Raw genomic sequence first — 23,457 nt, forward strand, 5'->3', positions numbered from 1 at the left:
TTGCCATCAACGTGGGCAAACTCTACCACAGTGAGAGACACCACCTCTAAACTAGCATTGGTCAGGTTGACATGAAGGATAACCTAAGGTGCACCGAAACAGGTGTTTCATTGTGATTATAGCGCAACTGGCCCACCCACACACTGGGTGCAGCGTGCGCAAGGGCGGCGATGTGTAACCAGGCTTACTAAACTAACATTGGTCAGGTTAACACGAAGAATAATAAGAAGCTGCACCGAAACAGGGGCTCTATTGTGATCCTTTGTCAAGCGTGGATATGGCGAAGTTCCTCTCCAAGGTCTTCTCCCCCGTTTGGAACTGGGCCTCCCGGCGTTACACGGCTGCCCTCGACACGAAGCTCAGGGGTTATGGTAATTTCTCCATTTCCGTAGCACTTGCCTTTTGCCCTAATCCTCACCTTCACGCCTTTTGGATTTGACCTGCGGAACTACGCTTATCTCTTTTGGACCTTCTTTTTTGGATCTGCATCAGGAAAAAAGGTACATAATGTGACCTTCTGGCATCCCCTGAATGCCGGATTTTTCCATCGGTTTTTGTAATGAGAGTTATGGATCCGATGCCGTATGCGGAACGTCCTTTTCACCACAGATAAGAGTGCTTCTGGGCGGAGTGCAATCAAAACGCCTCTGATAAGATTAGCAGAAGCACTCTGCTCAAATAAAAGAATTAACTTGAGCTGCATAAGGGTAATTAAACAAATACAGGAAGACACACCCCAGCCACCCTGTTCACGCTTGTCTCAACTCTTTGTTTGTCATGTCGCACATATATTGCAGTAGTAGTCTTTTAATGGCCCATTTTGTAGACTTTAGATTTACAGAGGAATTATGATAGTGTACTCTACAATGTGTGGTGAAGGAATGCACTCGCATTGTGGGCGTTAAGGCCATTATACCGCGTAAAGTGGCCATGCGTAAGTAAGTGGTTTTCCTCAATATGACACGCAACATCCTGCCATGATAATGGGACATATCCTCTGAACGATGATGATGCAGATGGAGCAGTTATTGAAATCAAGCAGGTTAACAAGCAAAAGGTGATAAGTTCTTCAATATGCCCGTGAAGAAATGGTACTTTCGCTGCGACAAGCAAAGCAGAGTAGGCGGTCCCATTCGCTCACATGCTTATTCTTCATGACCACATGATCCGATTCTTGTTTAGCACCTTGACCATGTAGCCCGTAAACACAAGGAAACTAGGGCAGGTGCCAAGGAGTCAGCAAACGGAGCGTTCTTGCAGACATAGTTGACCCTCGAGGTTTTGTTTGCACCTCGCCAATTCCCATACCTTCCATAAGGAGATGACCTTTCTAAGGTACGATGGTAAATCAATGCAGCCTTGTGTGCTTGGGTCATGTGACAGCTATTCTGTCGTGGTTAGAAAGTCTACAGCTTAGCATCCATGCCTGTCAACGGTGAAGCTGTTACTTTGTGCCACAGCTACCACACAAGCAGCATACGCTTATATTGGTGGGGTATTGTTTGATTGGTAGAAGTTCGTTTTCTATCTTCACATTTATATGGTTTGGTTGAAAGATTAATTTCTATGAGATGACATCAGAGCTGGTAGACATCGTTTTCTATCTTCACATTATATGGTTTGGTTGAAATATTAATTTCTATGAGATGACATCAGAGCTCAATTACTACCAAGATCAGTTTGCTCAATTATTGGTAGCTCCAATGAGATGAGCCTAGCAAGCTTAGAAACTTTATGGACTCGCTCTGATATTCAGTGTGCTTTGGTTTGGGCCAAAAGATTACGAAAAAGCCTTCTCATTGGCTTGCAATTTTAAACTTATAAACAAGGGTGAAGGACTGAGTAGAAAAACCATTTTGGGATAACGATGGTTTGGTAGTTACTTGACTTGGGCCATTTTCATGCGAAGGTGCAAGAATTCTATTTTCATGTTATATGGCTCGAGTTAAAGAACGGATTTTATGATATGCTATAAGAGATCAACTACTAAACAAATTGGTTTGCCCTAGTAGGCAATGTTCCAGCTCAGAACCTTACTTGATGGATTGCACTGTTTCTATTGAACAAAAAGTGTTCTCATTGTTTTTGAAATTTTGATCTTATAAAAAACAAGGGCGAAGGACAGTAGAAGAACCAGCCGGTGAGTGAGGAGGGACAAAGATGGGGAAGGGAAGAGGACGAAGAAAGGGAGAGAGAAGATGAAGGATCCATTTTGGATTGGTGATCTTAGAATAATGCAGTAGCAACTGTTGGAGGTCAACATCTCCTGATGCCACATTGTAGAGAGAGAGGGCCTTGCTTGTGGGTGTGTCCGCCCTGTGAGAGGTTAGGGTAGGCTGAATGAGGGCCTTTGTTATGGGTGTGCCCGCCCCCTGCGAGCGTAGAGTAGGGTAGGACAGAGGGCAGTTTGCTGGGCACTGCTAGGGGCCTGCGTGGCTGCCCATGGAGCTGCAGGTCTGCCCCTATGGAGGCCTTTTTGAGGCTGAGGTAGTCGGCCACCTTGCCTTGATGGTAGGCCTGGCAGGAGGGGTTCACCTCCCCTAGATGGCTACATGGCAGTCCATGAGGGGAGCTGGAGGCAGTCTGCCCCCTTAAGCAGTCCAGTGGGGCAGAGGGGCAGGGGCTCAGCCCCTATAGGTTGCGCAGCAGCTCCTTTTTAGGGCTTGCAGGTTGAGGTGGCCCATTCGGCCCATAGGCAGAGGGGGAGAGCCCTCTTATAGATCCCTTCCTTCTTGGGCTGGTTGCTCTATGCAACACATAAGGAAGTAGGTTCATCAAAGGAAGGGGATTTTTTTAATTTGGGGGACTTACAGGCCATTTACAGACAGGGGGCTTAAAAATACTTAATGTACAATTAATTATGTAGTATAATTAATGTACATTCATGTATGGAGCGGACTTTCTAAAGTTTGATTCACAAGAGACTGAAAGGTAGCTGATGCATTAGTGCAACAAATCAATCCTCTTCTGAAGATCAAGACCTATGCCAGACCTTGTGAAACCTTAACTGAACCTCAAACACAGCTTTAGAAATCAAAACATAGCCTTCTAGCTAAATTGGACTTTAGAAATCACTACAACGGTTGGCTAGAATCCAAATTGCAACATCCAATAGCAGATCACAACAAATTGCAATCTGAAATCCACTGCCCTGGTGGCTGGTAAGGTGATTATGGTTTGATTTGCCATTCCACTCTGACCATTTGCTTGAGAATGGAAGGCTGTAGTGAATTTCAGTTTGGTTCCAAGGTTTTCAAATAAGGCTGTTCAAAAGTTCCAAAAGTTACTAATGAAATGGCATCGTTATCCGAAGTAATAGATTTTGGCAACACATGTAACCTCAAGATTTCCCTAGCTCTAGCTTTGTACTCTTTTCTGGCTGTGTACGCTTTATCCAGTGATTATGTGCTATTCTGTATTCCTGGTCCTACCAGTTGTTGCAGGGCATGCATATGCTCCTCCCCTTACTTTTTGTGGAGCATTTATGGGTTTATTCTCGCAGTACGGCTGTCATGCATTTATTCATTTCTTGGCAGGTCAGAGGCATTTGGCAGTGTGACAATACTGTTTCCAGTTCTCTCTCATGAGTCATAGATGTGAGCCTTTTGATCCCTTCTTAGCTTGGGGGCTGCTGTAGGTTTTTGTTTTACTGCAGCAGACCTTGTTCCTTTGAGTCCTCGTGACAATGCTTTGTGGTCAGATTCCAGGTCTCATCATCAACCCTAGGTATTCCGTTGTGGATGTTCTATGGGGGCTGATGATCATGTAATCTATCACGCTTGACCCTGGGAGGTTTTGCACTTGTAACCTCCTATGTCTTTGAAAAGGGGGTACCGTTACATATCTGCAGTCCAAAGCATCCACATACGGTGAGTAGGTTTCTCCCCATGTGGGTGATATTCCCATGTCCTCTGAGGCTCTTTTCCAGCCCCTCCTTTCCTTATTTTCCAGCCCCTCCTTTCCTTATTTTCCTCCTCCATTTGCTCCATCCATAGGGAGTCTCTCCCCTCCGTTATGTTACGCTGTTTTGAGCCCATTCGTGCATTGAAATTCCCCGTTAGAATAATTGCATTGTCTTTAGAGAACTTGGCTATGTCCTCCCCTAAATGGATAAGGGGTACCCCATCGTATATGGCTGTTATGCATATCGATGGATGATTGGGGAGGGGGGGGGGGGGGGGGGTTGCTACTATATGGATGCTTGTGTCTTGGGGCCGCTACCTAACCATGTGTACTGTTTATGTAGATCTACCTTGATGACCTTGGCTATTTTTTCCCACGCTTTGCTGTGGTAGTATGCTATCCCACCGAATCCCTGTCCTCCTATGCAATCTTTGTGTTCCATATTGACACTTTCGAAAGCCTTGTATGTCGGGAGCTTTGCTCCCTTAACACTGCCTTGTCTCCAATGCCATGAATATGTCTTTTTCTGAAATTTCCTTTTCTAGTGAGATGGCCTTGCCAGGGACCATTCCTCCATGTTCCATATTTTGATTGTGAGGGTCTTGAGCTCCTAGGTGCCCTTCCATCTCGGGCTGGTCGCTCTATGCAACACGTAAGGTAGTAGGTTCGTCAAAGGAAAGCGATGTTTTTAATTTGGGGGACTTACAGGCCATTTACAGACAGGGGTCTTTAAAATACGTATGTAATATAATTAATGTATATACATGTACGGAGTGGACTTTTTAAAATTAAAAATTGTGACATGTATACGTACAAAATTAAAAATAGGGGTATTTGAAATGTGTGCTTGCATGCACGTATCACATGGTTGTTTACAGATTGATTGCCTCAGGCCTTCTCCGCCCCTTGTCTCTCTCTGTGATGACGACTTTCCCATCTTTCAAGTATGCATGCTTTCCTTCCGTTTTTTCATCTGGAGTACCTTAAGCTATTGAGCTTTTGGATGTATTGGTTCTTTGTAAGGTCTTCATTCACCCATATTCAATGTTCTCTAATGTGGTGCTCATGGTTCAACACCTTAGTATGAGACTGTATATCCTAGAACTTCACGATGGTTTGCCTTGGCTTGTCCCCTTTTGTCCCCACTCTAAAGGAATCCAGTCATTTCGTTGCCAGTATGTGCATTGTCTTTTGGAAAACATGGATGAGGGCTTCTTCCATGTGCTCATCCTCAATCTCCTTTATCCCCACAATGCCAAGGTTGAGAGAGTTGTTTTAGTACTCCTTTTGTTCTCTTAGTGTGGAGATTGGCTCATCCATTTTGCTATTAAGTGATCAATGGTACTGATGATATCTTATATTTTTGGCATGTGTGGAGCTTGCATTTGAACTGTCCCTTCATGACAGAGTTCTCACCTATGAGGCTTAAATCTGAAATGCAGCATGGTCAGAACACCCTATTTAGGGAAACTAGAGTTGCGTAACACACCTCTATATGAAGTGCATACTAGAGAACACCTCTGAGATGGATGGAATGAGCCAAGGATCTAGGTTGTGCATCTTATATATATCCTAGGTAGTTGGGCTTCTGATTTGTCATGAATGATATAAGCTGCACATGAGCGGTTGGGGACCGGGGTCCCATTGAGAGTTGTGGTCTTGTACCGAGATTTGTCGCCATCACCTTTGCTCTGCTCCATGGAGCGAATCCACAGATGTATTGAGGTACCTTGATGTGATGCTGTCAGCACATAACACATGCTCATTGGCCATGTAGACATCTTCCTGGTGATGTGGTGGCGAGTGATCAGGGTCCTGGATCTTGCGATGACCGCTCACAGTGGGCTCCTCTCTGGTAAAGAAGAAGTTTGTGATCCTCTATAGTTTAGGGCTTTGATTTGCTGCTGATTACATGAGTGTCTACTAGTGTCTCGTAACCTTAGACATGAAAAGTGTGGCACAGTTCTTGGTTTGAGTAGTAAATGATTTGCCTTTGTCTTGGAACTCTTACTCGAAAGTTAGCTGCCATGGATCTCATAGTATCAAGGGTATCATAGCAATGTGGGCTCCTCTGTGTCCACCTAGTGCATCTTGCACATGATATAGCGTCTCAGCTCACATTGGCATCATGTGGCCTCAGCCTCTGGCTTTGTATTGATGTGCAATTTGGTGGGATGATATCTAGAGCTGACTCATAGCTATTTGTAGAGAGTGTGATAGGATATGCAGGAATCCCAATGTCTGAATAAAACCATCTTTGTTCAAGCCAAGAGACGGTCTATGTGAAAAACCTCTCTGGTGGCATGTGGCTGGTTGTCATGTTGTGGCTGAGTCTTCCCTTTACCTCCGGAGTGTTATGACAATACGAAGGCCTTTGTATAGATGGATGGTCAAGAGAGAGAGAGAGTGTGTGCTTATACTATGGCCTATACCCATTGTTGGGCATTGATTTGGTCGGTGGGATGCCATAGTAGCTAGTACTATGCATGATAGAATTTATGGTTTTCAACCTTGAGGTCAAGGAAGCAAAACCCCCGACTCCATGGAGGTATATGATCACCTAGAATGTTGCATCAAGCTGGAGTGGGGGCCCCCTAAACATAGCCAAGATAATCTAGTGTGGGATAGACAGCTTACTGTGGATAATATGTGACAGTAAAAGAACTTGGAGCGTGTCCACCCGAGCCCAATCCACCTTTGATAGATCAAGGTCCCAACATGGGCTGTCATATTGGAGACTCGGAGATACATGTGTGCTTGATTGCGTGCTTATGTGTCTCCATGTGTGACACAATGTGTGTGAGTGGTTGGTGTCTGTGTGAGATCAAACCTATGATGTCAAAAGGGATCCCACATGGGTGATTGAGAGATTGAAGGAGCTGATTGAGGAATCCTTTGGCCCCTTTTGCTTTGTATTGTGCCTATTTAAAGGCTAGTTCTAATGATTGAAACAAACACGACGTCTTTTTGGCTCCAACATGGTATGAGAGCCATGTCTTGTTCAGCCTCTCTAGTCCTCTATTGCCTGCTTATTCTAGTACTGATGCTGCTGTAGCAGCTCTTCCATAGAATACGCTATTTCTCTAGTCCCTCTCACGTATCACGAGGTCAACCAAGTCATTCGAGAGGATGTCCTATGGCTACACATTCAGGACCTGGTTGGCACCTAGCGATCTTTCATGAAGCTCAACTTCTACAGGGATCATGTTTACGGATTTTAGAGTAGGGCTTCATTGATCCACCAGGATATACTTGGATCCACCTCCCACATTTGTTGAGGATATCGATTGGACAGTTTCGTGCCTCATCACATCGACTCCTTATTTAGAGTGGAATGGGTCCGAGGGTACCTTGAGAGAGCCGCATATGCACCCCTTGTGATTGCCACGAGATCGAGTCGGAAGAGCATTTCGCTTCAGGTGCCCTGTGTACTATCAAATTCGGGGCCATTATCACGGTCTGTTCAGAGATGGTTTCGGATCCCTCTCCTGCTTCCTCTTTTACCCAATTCGGAGATGCCTTGCTGCCTTCATCCATGAGATCGTTAGACACAGAGAGCACTTGCTCAGGATACAGAGGCTGGGTTAGGGCACATATCCAGACTCTACCCATAGCAGGATCACGAAGTTTTCCAGCCAGATCGCAAGGACCAGCAGATCACGAGTAGTTGGCGAGGCTGAGATCCAGAGCCAGTGACACAACAGATTGATAGTGAGTTGATGCATGGATTATGGTTGGGGATATTCCCTCCATGCTCACTAGATCGCAGGCGTGACTGGGGGTTACAATGCTCTTATTACATGCAGGGGCCAGGGCATATGCTAGGAGACCACATTGGTTCACTCTCATAGACCACTGACAATGTTCTTTCACAAGTTTTCTGTCATCATAGCCTCATTCATCGCCAGGTCCCCCTTGAGCTTTCACCCTGGCCGTGGATCTCGATTTCTCTCATGCATTAGATCTAATATGATTTGATTATGTTGTATTAATTGTGGGTGACGATGTGCAATTAGAGGCTCCGCCCTTTCATCTCATTGTATTAGGCTTCTTTCAATCTTATAGACCCTTCGGTCTTTCGAAGACTTCTAATAAAATTTCTTTCTTTCTGTCTGACCTTTCCTTTTTAAGGAGATCCTTAAGCTAATAATTTCAATATATTTTACTATTAGAACTCATACATTATCTTTATGTGAGTGATCTACCTTTTTTGATGCTCAAGATGGTAACATGTAAGTAGTGTTTATAGGATTTATCCGTATTATATGTGGCAATTTTAGGGTTATAGTTAGTTTTCTTTTCTTTTTGTATCCAATATCATGCCAATTGTAAATATAGTAGTTAGTATTTATCAAATATGAGATATTTGATACTCGAATTGACTACATTAGAGAGGTATCAAGGTCTAAGCAGGGAAATAAATAGCTCCTGATGGAGCTGATGGTTTCTAACAGCATTTGTATGATATGCGAGTCTCAGAATTGCATGGGTGATTTTGCTTTTACATGAATTTTGGCATGTTCTTGGATTTTTATGGATATACGTGTATAAAATGCATGAATATCAAAATGGGTCTTTATATATTTGGCCTACATGCACTTGTGGGTGTCGATGCCATAGTGGGGCAGTCTTAGCACGTAGCCTGTGCCATGTGTTTGAATCTTTGTGAGTGGGCTCCTGTAAATTCAGACTGTAAATATTTTGCTTGTGTTTATCATCCTAATCTGGGACCTAACTGAATTTCTACATGTATCTTCCATTCTTATTGGCTGCTCTTTTCTATATTAGGGCTGTGCTATGATGATTTGTATGATGAGCTTCATGATCTTGATGTAAAATAAGCATTGAATCCATTGCTACATAGTGGATGCTCGTACCTAGTGTCTCAAGCCCATGTATCTCTTATTCCTATTGGTTGCTCTCTTCTGTATTAGGGCTGCGCTACGATGATTTGTTTGATGAGCTCCATGATCTTGATGTAAAAGAAGCATTGAATCGACTGCCACAGCCAGTAGTTGATGCTCGTACCCAACGTCTCAAGCGTGCTATGGACCTTTCACTCAAGCACACCCATCTTCCAAAGGATTTGCAGGTTCCATATGTGGTTTTGAGTATTTATTGTGTGGATTTGCATAGAAAGAACATGACCATGCTATAGGTTATTAAAAATCTGCAGTAATGCAGAGAATCGTTGCATCCCTAGATACAGAAGAGAGATGTTCCTGAATTATTCCAGCTAACATGGTTCTCTGTACAATGTGTTAACATTCTGTATTACTATCTTATTGGGATATTTGTAGGCAAAGCAGACTCCCTTTCAACCGTACCTTCAAGATATGCTTAAATTGGTGAGTTTACAAGCCATTTTGATTCTATTCTCAGTTTTTGTACATATGTGCGATATTCTACTGTGACATTGCTAGTTAAAGGACCTTAAAATTGAAACAACTCCATGTGTAAGTTGAAGTGATATATTTAAGAGCTTTAGAATGGGGAAGGTATGTCAAGGGGATGGAAAAACTGTTGGAATTTTACATGACCTGCTGAAAATTTTCTGTGAATATACAAGTAATGCCCAACAAGATGGACATGGTACAAAAGATTAAGGGGCCAAGACGGGGCCATCCCTTATCCAGGCTCTCTTTTGTTCCGTTGTTGAAGATGCAAGATCGATGGGGTGGACTTCCCAAACTCTGCTTTGAGACCGAAACCTGTGGATATATGAACTGAGTGTTGGACTCAACAAATGGGGTAACCTAATTCCAAAAGACTATGTTCTCATATTCTGTTATTGAAGATACAAGACTGATGACCGTGACCTCCATGGGTTCTCTGATCCTAAGAGAAGACACCTGCATTAAAGGATTCATTGTGGCATTTGTTTAATTTCAACATGTTGAACAATGTCTATCTTGCTGTATCAAACTGATGATAAATTCAGAATTATAATCCTGGTGCCTCATAGTCCTTCCATGGGATATAAGGATATATTGCCTTTGTCAAGTCTTCTTTGGCTGTGGTGGGGGCATAGCCTCTGTGATATCAAGAGTGGTACTTCCTTCGCCCCCTCTTAGTAAAGAGGGATCTCCATCGGTCTTTCTCTGGGATAGATTGGACCTCCATCAGTCTTTCTCAAGGCTTGGCTCCACAACTCCAATCGCGTGCATGCGAGATAGATAGAGAAAGAAAGAAAGAAAGATGTATAAATGTCTGCAAGAGGCCTTGCGGGCCTATGAGACAAAGTGCAAAACCAAAAGGTAACTCATACAAGCCACTGAGGGCTGAAGCAAAAGGTTCACTAAGACTCTTGCTGAAAGCTGAAGTTCTAAACTAGTGAACAAAATACGAGAGAGAGAGAGAGAGAGAGAGAGAGAGAGAAAGAGAGAGAGAGAGAGAGATGTATTAACGTCCCCTATGGGGCAAAGTGCACTAAAGGAAAAATCATGCAAGCCTCAATGGGTTGGAGCAAAAGGGTGTACTAATATATGCTGATCTAATGAGATCAAGAGCTCAAGCAAAATCAAAGTAAAATACAAACTGAAACTGAAACTGAAACGATATGAGATCTTGGACTCAAAAGCCGAATCCTAGCACCGTGGTGGCTCTCCGGTGAGCCATGAAGATATCTCAGATCTGCATCTGTCGAGCTGTCACGTTGTGGCGAGGGGCACGCTCTCCTCGATCATTGAACCGGCTAAGCTATGTCTAGAGTGGCCCCTCGCCTTTATTGACACACAGGACACAGCTTGTTTATTTCTCAGATGGTGCTATCCAATGTGTGGCATGCCCCGTATCATTGTGTTTGACAGGGATTCCAAGTTTACCAGTCATTTTTGGAGAGCCCTGCTCAACAACTTTGGTACCAAGCTTAGTTTCTCCAGCAATTTTCATCCAACAAGTCAGAAGTCTACAACAAGTTATCATTTGATATTTTGAAATGCTTTGTTGCGGATGCTCAGTCCCGTTGGGAACAGTACTTACCCTGAGTTCAAGGGATCCTGAATGACACCCATTCTTCTAGTGTGGGTCGGACTCCCTATGAAGCAGCTTTCGGCAAGAAGTTCAAGTCCCTTCTCACCTGGACATCTGAGAAGGTATATGAGGCCGATCGCATCACACAGACCTATGAGCAGATCGTGGAGTCAGTAAAGGATCACATTGCGAAAGCCTAGGAGACCTACCGAACACAAGCCAACAAGCATAGGCGTGACATAAGTTACAAGGAAAGGCAATGGGTTTATCTGCGGATCATGAAGAAACTTCTTAAGCAGAGTGGAAGGAAGTGCTTGAAGCTTTCTCATCGAAGTTTTGGACCCTTTCCAATCATCAAGGTGGTGAACGACGTGGCCATGAAGTTGCAGTTACCTTCGACACGGACCATGCACCCAGTATTTCATGTGTCTTGGATCAAACCATATGTGGGTCTGGCACTAGCTATAGTACCAGAGGGGCATTGTGGAGCAGCCTGAAGTTGTTGATGAGGCCGAGATCATGGAACTGGAGTAGATTTTACTTTATCGGTTCAAAAGAGGAACATGCAATTGACAACATTTTGTATTTAGTCAAGTTCAAGCACAAGGGCTCCCACGAAGCACCATGGGTGGAGGAAGATTTCTTCACAGACTATCCAAACCTCCTTGGAGCATACAAGGCGGCTTTCTAACTACCGTAGTTCGAGTTTCAGCAGAAGGGGATGTCATGGGCATCCACAGCCTGTGGCCATGCTAACTGCCATGTAGACAGCGCAAGAGTACACGCAGGCAGCGCAGGAGCTGCCACGTGGCAGCGCCTGCCATGGCCAATCGGCTGCCACATCAGCAGGCAATTCAGCAGCAGCAGCAGGTCAGGGACAGGAGAGGCTGGTCGGTCAGCATCTAGCAGCCTGGTTGGTATTTTAGGGCCCAAGGGGGCCCCATAAAAGCAGCCCCCTTGGCCCTCATTCTTCATCCACTCCTCATGCCTTCAAGCTTTCAGAGCAGCAGAGCCAAGCCTGAGGTAGTCTAGTTTCTTTCTAGTTTTGCAGTTGAGGGTCTCAGCCCCTCCATATAGTTGTATTCAGCCCTGTGGGCATTCATACATTTCAGTTATATTCAGTGTAACCAGAAAACACATTTTGCCCAGGCGAAACGTGTAGAAACGTTTCGCCGAAACGCCAGTGCACTGGGCAAAACGCTCTGGTGCTAGAGTGTTACTATTTTTTACTCTTTTGAGTGTGCTCAGTGTGCATGTGTGTATCTGAGAGCTCTTTTCACAGAGAGAGAGAGAGAGAGAGAGAGAGAGAGAGAGAGGAGAGAATCTGGAGATAATTATTTATGTTTGATATTATAATTAATATAAAATATAAAATTTAAACCCGTTTCTAGACGAAACGCTTGGCAAAACCCAGAAACATTTCGCGAAATGCGTTCCTCGATACGTTTCTAGAAACATTTCTTGTGACCTGGTTATATTCTCTCCCTCTGATTTCTCTCACATCCACATTGTGTATTGAGTGCATCATCTTGCAGTTTGCAGTTAGTAAGCAGGAGAGAGAGTGAGGATAGTCTATCTCCTGCTACAATTGCTGCATCTCGATCAAGTAGAGACCAATGCAAACGAGATCTTGAAAGTGGATCAATTGAGAAAGTGGTCCGAATCCATGTCCCTCCTAGAAAAGGCAATGATATTGTCCATGAATCTCATAGGAGACTGGTCATATACTAGGAAGTGCTTCTCTATCTCCACCTCCTTCAAAGATAGCCTACAGATCCTTTGTTCTCTAGGTATGCCTTTGGCTCCCCCTATCTTGATCCTAAGCTGGTGGGACAAGACTTGCTGCTGCCCAATTAGCAATCCTCAATGGATGTGAGACTCGTCTGTCCTCTTGGTATTGGGGTCTAACAATCATCCATCCTCGGAATTTTTCTTGATAGAATTGGATCTTGGTGAGGAACTGTCACTTAGGACATGAATCTCATGTGCAAATAACCCCGTGGACAAACTCGAGGATAGTTTGGCCGGTTTCAGGAACTCTTGGTTCCTTTTGCAAGTTCGTGACGTATAGAGCTGTAGTAGGTTGATCTCAACTCGTGGGATTTGAGAGGGCGAGGCATCCAAACTGCACTGAAAAGGCGGGAGTCGATCCATCTGAATACCTTACCTGGCAAACATCTAGACAGATGTGGATACCAGACCATACCAACCCCTTGATTTGCTCGTCGTCTAGATTACTCTAGCACCAATCTTGGTAGTTGCTAGCTAGGCAAGGCCCTAATCTTATGAAGTTATGTGAATGTTTGAAAATGGCATCAATATGGAGTGGTGTGGTGGCAAAATTTGCCTATACTATTGGATGAGGGACTCAAGCTTACTCCGAATCATCCGAGATTCCATAATTGCGTGTAGCCTCTCGATTCTCGTCAACTCAGTTGTTGAGAGATACTCCCCAAGAAGGGTGTTGCATACATGGCCGTTGGCCTCACGAGGGTATTAAACAACTATTCCTTTGTCAAGGGACCCTGGAAGTGTGTCCAAAAGCAAGCACTATTGCTCTAGTCGAGCCAGTGCTCTGTCAAGCAGTGCTTTGGTTGCATGAATCTTCGTGGCAATTGTTCTTGTAAAACCCACCCCTAGGTAAGTGTAGGATTGCATGATCTCCACCGGCTCCTCCTAGCAAGTGAAATTATGTCGATGCAATACCACCCGTGAGCTTTTGAAAATCATGACCTTGGTCTTACCAAGGTTAATTGTCTAGACTCTCTCCTTGCAAAACACCTCTAGGTCCTCTAGGTGTCTCTGCAAGTGTGCTGCTCAGGAGGATGTGAGAAATCATCTATGTGTAACAGCATCTGTATCATCAGGTCATCAAACAATGCCTCCAAGGAGGTGAATGGAGGTCGTGATCTCATGAATGTAGAGCCATCCTTGCTTCAATCTAATCACGCGCTGAGTCCAATATGATAGGTAGCTTGTGGCACGTACTCTTTCTCTGATTGATTCATATAGGCTCATCACCCGCTAGATCGACTCTTGGGATCTGCGTCTCTTGAAGTCTCCTAATCATACGAGATCATGAAACTGTGTCAAAAGCCTTCTGAAAGTTTACAAAGTAAGCGTAGACTTTCTAGGATCTCAATCTTGCCTGTTCGATGATGGCCTGTAGAGTGAAGATGTGGTCTAGAGTAGAGTGCTGTCTCCAAAATCTAGCCTGTCCCAAAGCCTATTGCTCTGATGTCTCTGTGAAAGTACTGATCTCCCTCTCCATAGCCAATCATGAGAGTGGGTAGCTCCAAGTATCCATGGGATCCCCTGCTTTGTGTATTGGTATTATGGTGATGGTACTTCAAGCAGGGTGGAAGCCATGGCATACATCATGTTTAAATATCTGTGCTAGGATCAGGGCCAAGACCTTTGTTCATGTGCAAAGTGCTCTGTCCGTAGCCCCTCGTGGTCATGGGTTCTCCTGTTATGGAGTTCGCGTAATGCAGCCCACACGTTTCATGTGGGCCAGATGCTGTGACACTAGAATCACACAGTGCCAATTGTTTTATGCTTCCAAAGCTTCATGCATCTCTTGGTTCAGCAAAAAGCAGCCTACACGTGCTGTGAAGCTAGCTTTTACATCCACAATGGAATGTATTGGGCTGCAAAAACTACTTGCAGATCTTGATGTTGGTCAGACTTCTCCCTTTTATATCTACTTTGATAGTCAGAATGCTTTAGCCATTGCACGGAACCCAATGTTCATGCATGCACTAAGCACATTGAAGTTCAGTATCATTATATCAGAGAGAGATGTTTACTTGTCTTATGTTCGGACACAAGACAATATAGATATATTTACCAAATTGCTTCAATGACCCTCTTTTCGGCAAGTTTGACACTCGGTTCCATTTGTTACGTGATTCTGCCATCCTTGTACTTCCATGGCCTTCTATATCCTTTTGGATGAACATGTGCAACCATGGCATAGTTTTAGATATCTCTGAGATGTTTCAGAGTGCTTCATCCATACCATGGAGGAGGGTTTGATCTATTAGTTCATTTGGATAAAACCAACTGTTATAACTTAGTTTTTCCTCATGGATTGACTAGGCTAGAGTTTGACATAGTGATGTCAGATGTACTACCACTTCAATTGTACATCTCTTGCACTTGAGTGCTGCTGCAATAACAGTCTACAGCTCGTATTTGCTCCCTTGCTTCATTTTTCTACTCCATTGCTTCCACTTAATCCCATCATTTACACGAACCAATGATCATATCGATAGCGTCCTTCCTTGGTTGCAATAGTTGGACAAAAAAAGTATGAGTTCAAAATGTCTCAAAATCAATTATTGAATGAATTACTTTGTCAAAGTGTGTATTTTCTTTTTCATGGAGTCTCCAGTCTCCTGCCCAGCATCTGCCTCAAGCATTATCAAGGACAAGGCCCGGTGCTTGTTCTGAGAACTTCTGACGATACCTTCAAAGTTCATACCTGTGCTCACAGTGGATGAATAGGAATGGCCAGGACTTTGTCCCTTTTTTAAGGGCTGGAGACCCTGTTCTGTGGCCTCCAAGACTGATGCACAATTTTTGGCTCACCAACATTCTGGCCTACCTGCTGCGCTCTTCAAGATAGCCTGATGGAACCTTGTTGTGGAATTTCTTATAAAAGATGTGATCTTTTGACACTTTCCATCAACTCCGCTGTTAGTTTTGGCTGCTCTCTTGATCAGGATATTTCAGAAAGCCTGGCTGCCTGCATGCATCTTCCTTTTACTTTTCCCAGTGTTTTGTGGGCATTATCTTATTTGGTGAGGATTTTCTTAAAGTCTGCACATTTATAATCAACCTCTGAATTTGAAACTTCTCTCTCTTGGAAACAAAGTAATTTTGTTTGAGAACAACTTATGTTTTAAAGGTTTGGTTTTTCTCTTGCTTTTTGTCGTCAGTTTTCCATGGATAAGTTCTTATTTTCTTAAGGCAATGCATGATGGCTGCCTTCAAGGTGAGCTGATGGAGGATTGAATTTCTTTATTGTCTTCACCATCATAGGTACAACATGTCCAAAACATCCAGTCCCTGTCTCTCCCTTTGACCACATGTTGGGTTTGATGCTCATGAGAATAGAAGAGGCTTTATGCAACGATGTGTGCACCACAGGGTCTCTTGGAAGAGCCCTTTCTAATTGTCCACATTGTTGAGTTGAAGAACATTCCTCATAGCTACAACATCTCCAAGCCATCCATTGTTGTCGAGAATCCCTTTCAGATTGACCTTGATGGTCACAAAAGTCACGAGGGTTTGAAAAAGGGTCTGTGCAATGGCCTTTCAAATCGGCCGCATGGTCAATTAGATGCTCATGCACAAAGAAGTGGCTCTATGAAAGGATTGTGCATTGGGTCCCTTCAAGATTTACATGCCAGATTGCTTATGTATCATATGTTCAAGCAATGTTGGGGTGTATTAGAAAACTATCTGCATAACATGATAAAACATTAGAAGCAGCAATTCATGATTCCATGCAGCTCTTTGGAATGAATAGAGAAAGATACACGAATTTTGAAATGAAAAACAATTAACGCTTTGTACTTTACATTGAGAGGCTATTTGTATCTGCCCACATGTTCATTGACACATTAGTGGGTGATCTCATATTTTTTGTTTTTCTCAGTTGTCTTGTGCTATGTCCAGGATTTATTCACTATGGGCCAAATAGTCATTTCTGTGAAACCTTTTTCTGCAAATTACAATTGATTTGTTTGCAGGTGAAAGCAGAGAGGAGGGAGAGAGAATTATTGGGATCCGATGTCCCCTACAATCGTACACTTCCATGACTTATCTCCCTCTCATTTCCTGTGGATCAAAATATCATTGGATTTTTTCTGCTCCATCTGTTACATCTTTCTGGTGTAGTCAGACAAGAACCTAACCAACAAGATGAGTATCTGGCAGTCTGTTACAAATAATTGGCACATTCAGTGGATGCCAAATTTATGTTTGACTATACATGGCTACCATGTTGTGGTTGTTAGCTTCATACTTAAATCATAAGATATCTTTCCCAGCAATCAGGTCCAGTTCCTCTTTCAAGAGATGACCTATGTGTTTTGGCCACACCATATCCTCCAGAAAGAAAGTCACAAAATGTCTGTATGTTTTTTGGTGACCCCTCATACTTTTTTTGGGGGTTCGTGTGTTTGTTTCTTCATATAGTGACGAAGGCAGAATATGTGTGCATACATTCTTTTACTTCCGTTTAATGACATGGTTTGACCATATGCTCATGCATATGTGCTAAAAATACATACTCAATATTTGCACACACGAATGCTTTTGCCATATGGCAAGGGCCGCCCAAAACGCTGGGTTGTGCAATTGTATAATAATTATATAATAAACATGTACATGGACATTAGTGTTACAACAAATTCTGTTTTGTGTGCTGACATACACAACTGCTACGTATAAGAAAGTAGGTTTTAAACTTGCATAACATGCATCCACATAATGATTAATATCATAGCTGTATTATGATTTGTGAATAGGGGAATGTGGTTAACCACACATGTGCATACATACATATATATGCATGTATGTGTGTGTGTATGCAACAAACTTTTTCACCTCCCAAAAAAAAAGTGTGTGTGTACACACATACATACAAACACACAAAATTTCTACATTTGTACAATTGGATATATTCTAGTCGTACAAAGGGGGGGGGGTTAATATATTTGCTATTTTTTGGTCGATTTTGTTTCTTGGTTGGTTTGTTTATTTTTGCTTAGTCACCTTCTTTCTTTTTTCTTTATTTCTTGTTTTCTCTCTTTTGTTTATTTGATGTATTTTAGTAAGCATTGGGTCTTTAGAAACCCATTATAGTTGCTTATGCTTGGGTGCTGATGACATAAGTGTTGCTTTACTGGCTAAGTATGTCTCCTTGTTGTTTTCAAAAAATTTTGTTGCCTCAATTTTCTTCTCTTTCATTCTCTCTTTTATTAGCACTGCCTTGTAGGCAGTGCTGTCGTGACACTTTTGAAAAAACGTGTCCCGCCAGTTAGTTTAGGCCATGTTTCTCCACTTTTTGTTTGAGTTCTCTCTCTTTCTCGCCTCTCTCTCTCTCTCTCTCTCTCTCTCTCTCTCTCTCTCTCGTGTACATGTACTTGGAGCTTTGGCTCTCAGTAGCATTTGATTGTTCTTTTATTACTATTTTGTAGGAGTTTTGGTATTTTTAGCACTCAGCAAGGGCCTTAGTGAGCCCTTTGCTTCTACATACAACATACACACGCACATGTGTGTGTGTGTGTGTGTGAGACTAGAATATATTTAATCGTATAAATTTAGATTTTTCATTGTTCAAAATTCTACAACAAAAACAAGCGAGTACAAATACTCATGAGCCCTGTCCTTAAATGGGCGCGTTGATTTGGAAAGAGAGAAAAAAGAAAGAAAGATGTATCAATGTGTTCAGGAGACCTCGCGGGTCTATGAGGCAAAGTACAAAATATATGTAACTCATGCAAGCCACTGTGGACTTGTATGTATGTATACATGTGTGTAGATCATGATGCAGGCATGTATATTTGTGCCATGAAGTGTGGCATTTTATGATGGGTGTACTAATGTTCATTTGTGTGAGAGATAAATTAGTTGATGATTTTAGTGCATAGGTATATTTTTTGCATTGTCACTTGAGTTTTGTATATGTAACATCCTTCATAGAATGTTGAGATTCTAATATCTTCTCTCTCTTTGTGTGAGTGCACGTGTAAAGCTTGACAAATTGAAGTTGTATATTTGTCAAATATTGAAGTTGTGCATTAGATGAATGTTGTTAGAAAGATATTAAAATTCCTTAAAAAGGACGTTGTGCTCTCGTCGACTTGCCAATATTGAAGTTGTGCCATTAGATGAATGTTGCCAAAAAGAGAGAATTTTTCCTTAAAGTGGACCTTCTTATGCTCTTGTTGCCTTGCCATTAAAAACAAATTTGTCACTCTAAGAAAATTAAATTCAAGTTTTCTAAAGGTCATGTATTGATCAATTTCTTGTACTTCAATTTCATGGAATAGATTTGCAAGATTGGAATGCTCCCTTAATGTGATTAAGATATCATTAATCATCTTCAACCTACAACTTTTTATTGACTCAGTATTTGGGAACTTGGTACTCTTGTTTGACAAAGCTTCAATCAAAAGAAGCTTCTGAGCACATTTATCTTACAAAAGCATGTTGGAGCTTCCTTCATGTCCCTTGCAATCACATCCATGGCAACTTATTGTATAGTATTTACTATTTGACATCAACATGAAAATTTGATCTCAATTAATTTTTAAGTCGAGTAGTAGGGCTAAGGTGAGATATTAAAACAATGGATGCAAGGATAACACAAATGCGATCGTTTGACTTTGTAAGATGGTTGTATCGAGTGTCAACGATAGTGTCTTTATCCCTATGGGGGTGGTGGTTGTCGAGAGGGCATGGGGTGGGGAGTGGAAATGTAGCGATGGAATGAGAGGGAGCGAGGGAGACGATGTGGAAACAGGAAGGGGAGTTAAAGAGTTGCAAGGAGTTAAAATTGTGGGTGGGAGAGAAAATGGACTGCAGGAAACCATGGAAAAGTGGACGGGGGGGGGGATTTCATGAAGGGGGTTAGAGAACACATAAGAGGGGAGAGAGAGAGGAGGATTCAAAAAAGGTAAGGAGCTAGATGGTGAGTTGACGTGGGTGGGGAAGAGAGTAGGGCGTGTGTGAGGGGGACTGAATTGGGTAGGGAGTGAGGCACATGGTTATTGTCGAGAAGGGGAGGGGTGAGGAATGGAAATGGAGGCGGAAGGTGTGACGAGAAGGGGCTGTATCTATTGTTGAGAGGGGAGGGGCAAGATACACGAAGTTGCATATAGTTTGCTTGCAACCAAAATTGGCACAACACTATACATAATGGTCTTATGGCAGATACTAAGTCATGCAATGTCGAAGCATGTGCACACACTAAATTGAAATAAGGTATAGATAAGCTAGTATCAAGAACGAAATGAAGATGAAGCATGCTTGAGAACTTAAAGGAGGTTGGGCATGTCCTTATTTAAAAATCATTGCCTTCATGGTAATTAATGGGGACTCAAGGCACTAAACTTCTAGTGCAAGTCAAAGATTATTGTATTACAATCTCACTCTTTGGCTATCATCAAAGTGGTACATGAGCTAGCAGGGGCTTGAGAAGTTGCCCTTCTAGATAGAAGGTTAATTTTTAAGACCAATTTTCTTTTGCAAATGAGGAAATTCCCTCCTCCTCCAATGTTTTATTACATCCTAATAATTTAAGATATTTAATATTTTAAAAAACTAGTAGTATGTACTAATCACTTATGATTCAAAAATATAACCCATACAATACTTTAAGAATCACACTTGATAGTCCCTACACATCATTTGGATGTTCATACCAAATATAACAATTAGTAATCAAGAGAAGAAAGCAAGTCCATTTCTTCTACTATGAATATCATTAAAGAAAAGAAGTGTAGAATAGCAATCTCATGAATTTATCTACATTATAAAGGATATCAACCATCTAGTAAGGAAGCATGTAATGACAAACAATGTGGGTGTAAAAGGAGATTAATGAAGAAGAATACGCGTATGTAATGACAATAACAAATATATAGATGGTATGAGTGAGAGATGAGGACAATAATAAAAAGAAGATGGCAAATCGATGAAAATAAATGTAGAGTGTGCAAGAAGAAGAGAAGGAAGAAGGTGTAGATGAAGTAGCCCATGACAAAAAATAAGGAAAAATTGTGGCATTGAACATGCCTGGGAGATAGGGATGCTTATTGTCATTGTTTTTTTCCTATATTTTTAACCAAACTAGTCATTATCTTCTTAATGTAGTCATGGTTCTGTTCCTTTGCACCTTTTTCGTTCTATTTTTCAAGATCTCTCTACATTTTTCCAAATCAATTGGTATCTTCTTTCTACGAGCTCGTTACTATTTTCATCATCTTCAATCCATCTCTATCACCTCTTTTTCCTTGTTTTTAGTTATGAGACTCTTCCTTTGACATTCTTCGTTCTATTATTCATAATCTCTCTATATTTTATTCTATCCTCACATCTCTTCCATTGTGATTAATATCATATGCATGTTCTTCAACAATCTACCTTTATGTGGCTATTCATGAAAAGAATGGGAAAGAAGGCAATCAATTTGGTTGAAATATTAGGAAAGGGTGACATAATTCAAACACATCTATCTTCATCTACAATTGGTATGGTTGAGAATGTTGAGAAAATGAAAGAATTATATCTACATTTTTGCCTCTTTTTCATTGTTTTTCTTTGTTCATACCTCCTTCTTTCTCTTATTCATACCTCCTCCTTTCTCTTTGTTCATACCTCCTTCTCTCTCTTTGTTTGTATCTCCTTCTTTCTCTTATGCATGATCTAAGCTAAATTTTTTTCCAAAGCATTCACCATCTTATTTTTAATTCTTGTCTTCATCCCTAGTCAATCTCCATCTCTAAACCAAGGAAAATAGTCTTATTTTGGAGATATTTTATTCGTATTACTCCTTGTGCAACAATTTCTTGACCATCGCACATGTTCTTGGAGCTATTTTAGTTCCAAGCTAAGGAAAATGTAGACATTTGCAATTTATGATAGTTTCCTTGCAACCATCGCATTGGTTATTAAAGTTATTATAGTTCTAAAAAACTGCGAAGGTTATTGGTTTTATTATAGTTCTAAACCAACAAAAATATACTCCTACTTTGAAGTTTCCTTGCAACCACCGCGCTGGTTATTGGAGTTATTATAGTTCTAAATTACCGCGCTAGTTATTGGAGTTATTATAGTTCTAAACCAAGGAAAATACACTCCAGTTATTTTAGTCTTACTAGTCCTTGTGCAACAAATTTTGCTAGTTCTTAGAGCTATTTTAGTTCCAAGCTAAGGAAAATGTAGTCCTATTGTAGAGCTATTTTAATCCTTTTGCAACAATTGCTTGTGTAGCAATCGTACCGGTTGCACTGGTTGCAGTAAATCCTAAATAAGGGCATTTGTGAACCATTTTCACTACAGTAACAACAGTTTCTTGCGCAACAATTCCTATAGTTGCAATAAAATGTAAATGGGGGCATAAATATGCCATTTGTGCTTCTTTAGAGCCACTTTCACTACTGAAGTAACATCAACAATAGTTTTGGTGATAATGGTATCACATTGAAATTGAAACAAAATAAATTACATATGATAGTTTTTGCGATAATAGTATTACATTGAAATTGAAACAAAATAAATTACACTTGAAGTAAACATTTAACAAAATAGATTACATCCAAAGATGCTAGTACTTTGTCTTTATAACACTTCTTTAAACACTCTTAGCACTTGTCAACACCACCGCTGTGGCAGGACCTGGTGTCACTTTTTGCCCTTGTTAGCACTTTCTTACACTTTTGACCTCGTGCCTTGTATGCAGGGGACAATACGAGCACCTCATAGTGCTATCGTAGTTATGACTTTCTTACAATTTTGATCCGAAACTATAGCAACTTCTTTCAAGTCCTTCAAGGAATTGCCTTCTTCATAGCAACTTTATTCAAGGCACTGGCAGAGAGAACTCAACTTGGTTGGTGAGCTCAATCAAGCACAACATTCGATAGTAGACAAGCAACTCAATCTAGTGGTGAGCTCGAGCACACTTACACATGCTCTCAATGTGTTACAGCTTATCACCAATTTGAGTTCTCCTTTCCCAGTGCCGAAGGTTGTGCTCAATTGCGAGAGTCTCATCACCAAGTTGAGTTCTCTGTGAGTGCCTAATAGAACAACGATGACCCGTTTCCCTTGGCTCCCCATCTTGCAACTCCCTTGGTCATGGCTACGGCTGGTGGAGTGTTGCAGCATGGAGAGCCAAGGCAAACAATGGATCCCATGACTTGGGCAGCATTATGAAGGGGCATTGAGGTTGCAGCAGAAGATTCATCATAGGGTTGGAAGGGGGCTTGGAGAGAGCGTGGAAGGGGGTAAGAGAGGGATTTTCCTCGATGCAGTGAATTGTTCCTCTGCCCTTAAGGCCTTTATATAGCTGGACTTGCTGCCCTCCCACTCTTTTCTCCTTTATCAGTTTGTGCAACTCTGGGTGCCTATCGCTGCTAAGAGCACACAATCCACACGTTGGATTTTGCTAGTAGCCTAGCCTAGCGTAGGCGATCATCTATATCATCGTCTAGCCATGACGTATGATTAGATGGTTGCCATGGGAGAATTTCTCGATCATCGAAGCCAAGATCATGATAATTCAATGGGATGAGGGGGAGGAGTGGTGGCACATGCACTCAGCTTGCTGGTAGCCTAGCCTAGCCTAGGCGGTCATTTACATAATCGTCTAGCCATGACGTGCGATTAGATGGTTGCCATGGAAAAATTTCTTGGTCATCAGAGCCAAGATCATAATAATTCAATGGGATGAGGGGGGAGGAGCAGTGGCACATACACCCAGCTTACTGGTAGCCCAGCCTAGTGTAGGCAGTCATATACATCATCGTCTAGCCATGACGGCAATTAGATGGTTGCCATGGG

General features: G+C 42.0%; 1 protein-coding gene across 1 annotated transcript; it reads left to right on the top strand.

Annotated features, from left to right (window-relative positions):
• Window positions 1-208: 208 nt before the first annotated feature.
• LOC147888249 (cytochrome b-c1 complex subunit 7-2, mitochondrial-like) lies at window positions 209-17,215 on the top strand. Its single transcript, XM_087393542.1, has 4 exons — window positions 209-371; window positions 8,838-8,995; window positions 9,204-9,251; window positions 16,635-17,215. The coding sequence occupies exons 1-4, from the start codon at window positions 278-280 to the stop codon at window positions 16,701-16,703; spliced, it is 369 nt and encodes a 122-aa protein (XP_087249668.1). The 5' UTR covers window positions 209-277; the 3' UTR covers window positions 16,704-17,215.
• The last annotated feature ends 6,242 nt before the right edge of the window (window positions 17,216-23,457 follow it).

Source organism: Dipteris shenzhenensis, chromosome 22, assembly GCF_047967505.1.
Source record: "Dipteris shenzhenensis isolate YYH24624 ecotype China chromosome 22, Dip_SZ_1.0, whole genome shotgun sequence".
Classification (NCBI taxonomy): Eukaryota; Viridiplantae; Streptophyta; class Polypodiopsida; order Gleicheniales; family Dipteridaceae; genus Dipteris; species Dipteris shenzhenensis.

What these genes read in the sequence shown, in the direction of transcription:
- LOC147888249 (XM_087393542.1), top strand. Translation starts at nt 278, where the DNA reads ATGGCGAAGTTCCTCTCCAAGGTCTTCTCCCCCGTTTGGAACTGGGCC. An exon ending in CACGAAGCTCAGGGGTTATG is followed by an intron (nt 372 to 8,837) that starts GTAATTTCTCCA and finishes CTTCTGTATTAG; the next exon opens with GGCTGCGCTACGATGATTTG. An exon ending in ATCTTCCAAAGGATTTGCAG is followed by an intron (nt 8,996 to 9,203) that starts GTTCCATATGTG and finishes GGATATTTGTAG; the next exon opens with GCAAAGCAGACTCCCTTTCA.